At 38.3% G+C, this 7,055-nt stretch overlaps 1 protein-coding gene across 1 annotated transcript; it reads right to left on the reverse strand.

The window, feature by feature from the left end:
- Positions 1 to 3,753: 3,753 nt before the first annotated feature.
- Positions 3,754 to 6,993, reverse strand: RRAD (Ras-related associated with diabetes; the record flags this gene model as incomplete). Its single annotated transcript, XM_010086046.1, has 3 exons — positions 3,754 to 4,650; positions 6,202 to 6,406; positions 6,920 to 6,993. Coding segments are annotated over 3 exons (557 nt in total), but the record flags the coding sequence as incomplete, so codon positions are not given.
- Between the last annotated feature and the right edge of the window lie 62 nt (positions 6,994 to 7,055).

Raw genomic sequence — 7,055 nt, forward strand, 5'->3', positions numbered from 1 at the left:
ATTGGAAAAAAAAAACAAACCTAATTGGTTTCCAATGATTTAGCAGACATCTATAAACACAAAAAAAAAAAAAAAGGGGGGGGGGAGAAAAAAAGAGGAGAGGTGAGAGTCTTTAGAACACACACTGCCCATTTTACCCAGTTGCCAAAACATTTTCATGGTACATAATTAATACTGTTTTGTTGGTGAAGAACTCGGTGTTGAAGCAAATTTCTCAGCCTGCTTCCTACCTTTTGGTCCTAGAATCCTTAGTTAATCCTTTGAAGTTAAACAATGTTGCTCCCCCTTGGATTACAAACAGTGGATTAGAGAAATCTGATTTGGAGACAAGCAATGGGCATTTGTTCCCTCTTTTTATCTTTTACTTCTTTGTTCAACATTCATGTCATAGAGCACAACAGGTGACATAACTTACTATTTCAATTTTTGGAAATTAATAACTTCCATAGTATTGGAGTTCAGATGTCCCCTTATGCAAAGTGGGAGTCAAATTGTCCATGATAATGCTAGACATCGTGTGGTAAATTATAAACTAAATGGTGATCCTGAAATGCACAGACATCACCTTTGACTGCAATTGCAGATTCAGTGAGGTCTCTGTGGTGTACATGCAACTAAACCTGTACATTGTCTCTGAAAAAAAATTAAGAGTACTAAAGCAAATTTCATCATAGTATAGGTATTACCCTACCTTTTTTAGACTAAGTCTTAGCAGTCTTTTATCATGCACTGGATTCTTAATCACTGTCTACTCACTATACTTTCCTTTTCAGTAAAGAATGGGGATGTTATGCAATGTTACTATATAGATCATACCCTATTTTTTCTAGTCCTATTTTGAGAAGATACATCTGAGTAAAACCACTTTTTTGGTGATGCTAAGTCTTCCCCTGCAGTTAACATTTTGTCTATATTTATGTGACATGATTTTATGCTTTGTGGTTTTGGCAGATGGAGGAATGATTTTCACATTTTTCATATGGTGAAGAATTTACAGGAGCTAGTTTATCAATAGCAAGCAGAGGAGGCTTTGATTTGTTAACCTAACATATGTGTCACATATAAAAGGCAATGTCCTTCCACCGTAGTTGTTAACAACTAGCTGTTCCAAATGGATTTGTGCCAACACAAAATCCACCACCACAATTAGCAGTAATAGCAACTTCAGCTGGCAGCAGCAGTGAAGGCAGTAAAAATTAAATGACTGTGTGAACTGTCCCTCCAAATTAAAATTGATGTACATTGGCAAAAAATAAGAAAACTCACACCACTGGTACCCCTGACACTCTGTTCTACTCTGGTAATAATTAGAGAAAGTCCTGCTGCCTGGGACTCACTATTTTTCACATGATGTAGATTCACCCCATTAACGACAAGAATCTGAGTATCCATACCAACAAAACATCTCAAATTACAAAAAAACCTACAGATGACTTTCAAAGGCTTGAGGATACAAACAACCTTTTGAAGAAGGTTGATTTTAGAGGCATTTGTCAGTTAGGTGCCTGTTACTGACTTCTAGCTGCACATGTACTTCCAAAAATTCTGTTTGGAAATTCCACTAAATTACATCTAAGAATTTTTTTTTTTCCTGGTAGAAAATCTTCCAGGAGCTACAAAATCTCTTCAAAATAGTATTTCCGTTAATGCTTCTATAGCACAGGTTACGATCAGAGCTGCAATAACAACAAACCCTCTTCCTTTTCATGAACCATGGCTGAATTATGTTAATACTTGTACAAACAAATGAATGAAAAAATTAGTATAATAAGGATTTGAATAATTATTTTATTGTACAATATTAACTGATAAGAGTACATTATAGACTAGCTCTTTAGAGCAATTCACAGTTTATTGTCTCCCAGTGTCCTATATGACATACTTTCAAAATACAAATTCTTTTCCACAGTTTAAATGAACCTCTAGCGATGCACTGGAACACAACAGAAATATTTTAGGCTTAAGAGCTGTCCAAACCTGACCTTTGAATTCATGAACACAGTGAAACATCTGATTTGTAGGTCAGAGCGTGCAAAAAGCACAGCTGTTAACCATGACCTTGAAGAGGCTTTGCAGCTGCAGTTATGTTGCAGCATTGAGAGTGACACGTCGTTGTAACAGTTTGCGCTTTGGGAAATACCGTATCTTAAACTCTGGGTTTGCATCTGGTTCTTTGTATTTATTATGGACAGAATTAAATCTCTCAAGTCAATCAAACATGTCAGTCCTCTCCCAGTCATTCTGAAAGCACAGGCCAACCAAAAGACTGGAGCTTTGCAAATGTACAGGGAGCACCATGTAGCTTGGCAGTAATTTTAGCACGTGCATGAATAAGTTTGTGCCAAATTTATGCATGTGACTCTGGATACTCTTGCTTGTAGAGTTTTCAGGACTAGAGCAATGGCTTTGGTGTTGACAGTTAAAAGCTCCCATGTAAGCAGATTGCTGGTGCCATACTCTGACAGTGGTTAGACACTCCAATTATAAGTTTGCCAGGAAGCAAGGGTAGTGAAAAGAGCCACATCCAATTAAAACGTATCATGAGGTAAATGTGAGTTTTGGCAGCACTTCAGATTTCACAGAGGACACAAAGTAAACACCTCTCTTCATAAAAAATGTGCCCTGTTACCAGCAACGTATGATAAACTGTGCATCTAAGCAGTTAGGTCCACGAGCAGTACATGAGGAGACACTAATTCTACAGAGCATTACCTACGCAAATCAGATGCCATTACCCCCAGTACTAACTGTTCTGTGATGAGTGTCCAAAGACTGGACTAACCCGATGGAGAGTTGTTCGTTTGAGCTCAGGGAAGCTCAGTGTAAGGTGGAACAGCTGATGCAATTTGCCTGCTGCATGGGAAAGGTCAGCCCCTATAAAATTATGGACAAACAGAGTTCCCAGGCAGCTGGAACAATCTCTCTGAAGAACTGGACTCAGGGAGAGTAGGAAGAGACAGAAGAGCATGTTTTACTGGTTTTGAGAAGTGAGTTTATGGACACATTTAAAAAGAATGTATCCTAAGAGGAATTTACAAAGCAAATGCAGCAAGTCCAAGTTTTTCCATGAGGCATGATTGCTTTTCAACTTCTTGAGTAGCAAATAGGTTAAAATCACGGAAACACATGAATTATAACACAGTAGAGTGAACATGAAAGTTTTAACAGCACTGAAGGCCACCACACACTACAACTAAAGCCTACAATTCTTTCAAATGGCCTTGCGAACCTGGTTTGAACTTCTTGAAACCACTGGAAGGTATCTACAGGCTTGTATTAGATTAGAAATAGATAGAAATAGATAGATTAGAAAATCATACTGCTCCCAGAAAATAAAAGAAAACAAAACACAAGACCTTGAAGGAGAGGACTTAAAAAGTAGAACATTGCAGGCTTCCATCTATCACTATAGACACAAGACATCTATCCAACTAAAGGCATCATATAGAGGCCTGTTCCTGACACAGCTGAAAAGAGAACCAGGCTGAAGATGAACAATAGTATGAAGGGTCAAGGCACCTCTTCCCAATATGAGCTGCTGAAGTAGAGTGTTCATAAAAGCAGGGTTTACTTCTTAAAGAAACTGTCTATTGAAGAAAAGGACACAGGATATTCCCGATTTATCTTGTTCCAGAACTTTATCACATGTAAATCTGCATAGTCTGTGTATAACATTTTTCACAGTGAAAACAGGTCAGTATAAAAATACTGCTCTCTCATTCCTTATCCATACTATGAGAAAAGCACAGTTTATTATAACAGGAAATAATACTTTATTATAAAATCTGCATGTAAACAAGTAACAAATTAATTGAATAACTGTTAATGGAAGTGCAAATTAACTTCATAAAATGATATCTGTTCTGTATTTAACTATATATATATATATAACTTGTTTTCTCCCATTCTAATATGGTTCTACTCCCGCCTCCCCACATTTAAGTTTAAAAAGATTTATCATTGCTTGCTTTATACTAAAAAGAGTGTACGAGCCTGCGTACAAGTTAAAGTTTTGCTCTGCAAATGAGACAAGTCTATGGTGATACTCATCATCATCCTTTCTTATCTTTGCATCACTGGTATCCACAGGACAAGAGGATATATAACATATGTACACAGTGAAAATATGGCCATATCAAGCCACTTATTTAAAGTTCAGTTACTTGTACACATTGAAACTTAAACCATTTATCAATGAAGCAGACATTGTAGAGTAACTTCCGGACTTGCTTGTGCACCTTAAGGCATTAATGAGAGTCTCAACTGAGAAGTCATTCTTGTTATATCACCATGAGGATCATCCATACACTTCTCATAAGAGTCAAATGCTTTTTCATCACCCACGTGCAACATCTGGCCTTGCTGAAAGCTTCTAAAGCACAGATAAGTCATGGCAAGACTTTGATTTTGCTTTGAAAGCCATCTTCTTATTGTTCTTTGCCACAATTCTCCCAAGGAATCGCTTTGCTTTTTTGCCTATGCTTTCTCTTCTTTTTGTGTTGGCCATTCTCCTAGCGTTGTCTTCTTTACTGTCTTTGCGAAGTCTGATTTGCCGAACAATACCTTCAAACAGGTCCTTGACATTATGATGAAGAGCAGCTGAGGTCTCGATGAATTTGCAGTCAAACACAACGGCACAGGCCCGTCCCTCTGGATGGAAAGAGAAAAAGGGAGATTAGTGATTGACATTTTCTCTTCATATACACTGGCAGAAAAACAAAATAAAAATTGACTTTAAGTAAGGAAAGTGCCTTCATTCCCTCAAGAGCTTTACTGCATGGTAGGAAAGTGCAAATTTGCACTCATGCTTTTGCCCCCTAACTTTTCTTGGTTTTGTCATGATATGGCCAGAAACCTCATTTGCCAATGGTACTGAATATAAAGCAACAATAGTCCAACAGACAGACCACCCCAGCATTGTTTAAGGCTAAAGGTGATACAGGAGTGGCACTTGGATGCATGCTTACTGTTTGATAGGTAACAGTGTGAGGTTTAGAAATAGTTTTTATTTCTTCTGGAAGTTGCTAGGCATTTATGCACCTCTGCCTTGCTGGAACAAGTGAGAGTTTTCCATGTGAGTTACAAATGAAGCTGATGACAGTCCACAAGCCATTGAACGGATCACTAGAGGTCATTAAGTTGTACACCACTGGATTTGGCTAGGGCTGCATTCAAAATGCAAGATGCTCAGTGGTCCAGACATAAGCATGTAACTCTGGAACATTGCTGCTGTGCAAATTTCGATATTCAACTTGTGGTAAATAACAGCAAAGTTGTAAACCTGAGCAAAGCACTGACGTCACCACTATGACAGGTCAACCATGCACTGCCACCAGCCTGAAAAAAAGGGATATCTCCTGATGCACTCCAGTCAATTCCCTGTGCAGTCTTTTAACACAGAGAATGTGGCAAAACCAGACAGCATGAGATGGCTCATCATCATCAAGGCACCAGTATTTCAGACTATTCTTCCCAGTCAAAAAAAAACAACCCACCCCCCCCAAACAAGAAAAAAAAAACCCCCCCCCCCCCCCCCCCAAAATGGAAAATGTTTAAATAAGTGAAATTAATATTGTGTTGTTGGCAGTGTTTACTGTGCTCTAGTTACCAAAATGCTAGCTGGAACTAGCTGAGAAAATTATCACAGATCACAACTGCAGAACACATGTAAGAGTGAGTTGTGTGAACCTGGTCCCACCAGCTCAACTCAAACGTGATGGCATCACTTCCAGAAGAAAGAGGATTGTACAGGCTGCATGGGATCACTATTTTCAAAGGCTGCCTGAGTTCTGTAACACAGCACTCCTGTCCCTTACAAAGCACAGCTTGGGCTACCAAATCTTGAGACTAACAAGTGCTGCTGCACACATAACATATAATCAAACTCTTTCAGTTAATACTGACCAAAAATGAGTCCTATACAAAATAATATCCTAACACTGCAGCTCTGAAGCATTGTTTTCTCTTGTACTGCAGTTCAGAGCATTGCTCTGTGCAGTCATAAATCTTCCTCCACCACCATCTCCATGGGTTTGTGTGTTACTAACTCCCTCAGCATGAACCAGCCAGCTTGATTTCTCAAGTGTGTCTTGACTCATACACTTTTCTACATCAAAACAGGACCATTTCTATTGGCCATGATTCTCCATAGCCTCTTCTACTAATTTCGACATTACTGAATAAATGAATAGTGTCTCTTACCATCAACTGAGACTTCCCGGGACCTGACCAGGTCACTTTTATTGCCAACAAGAATAATAGGAATGTCTTCTGTTTGCCTTGCTCTTCTTAGCTGGATTCTTAGCTCAGAAGCCTTTTCAAAACTAACTTTGTCTGTCACTGAATATACAATAATATAGGCATCTCCCATTTTCATACAGTGGTTCTGAAGCCATTGGCTGTCATCCTAAAACAAAAGTCAAGAAATACATTTATTGCATTGAAAAATAATTATTTAATTATTGTAAGCACCTTAAAGATCTTTTTCTTAGCTTTATTGTAAGGAGACAGTAAAAGCAAGCCAACTTCCACTTTTTTTCTTTAAGATTTTGTTACTTAAAATACATTGCAAAACGTAATTCTCTTGTTTCCAGAAATAATATCAGGTCTGCACTGATCAGATCGTGAATCTCTAATTTTACAGTAATTCCCGGGGCTGCTCATGCAAGCTGCTGCTTATTCAAAGCATTAAGGGATTCGTGCCCCAGCCCTATTCGGGTTTTTAAATTGCCTGCCTAGCTACAAGAAATTAATTGCAGGAGAGAACAAAGGCAGTATGAATTCTAATTTTTTCATGTCACTTTTTTAACATTACTGCACTGATCGAAGAAATAGGCAAACATACTTCTTCTATTTCTACTTTTTTTGAGTGAATGACTGACTGAGCCATAAAGAAAAAATATTTTAAGCCTGTAAGTACCTGCTCCCATATGTCAAACACCACGAGAGATGCTTCTTCTCCGTCAACTATAATTGATCTGTCGTACGTATTTCCTAGGGAAATAAGAGTTCAAAAAAAAAAAAAAGTTATTCTTCTCCATCCCTGCCGGCAGCCT

This window comes from Pterocles gutturalis, unplaced genomic scaffold (genome assembly GCF_000699245.1).
Source record: "Pterocles gutturalis isolate BGI_N339 unplaced genomic scaffold, ASM69924v1 scaffold43885, whole genome shotgun sequence".
NCBI classification, from domain to species: Eukaryota; Metazoa; Chordata; class Aves; order Pterocliformes; family Pteroclidae; genus Pterocles; species Pterocles gutturalis.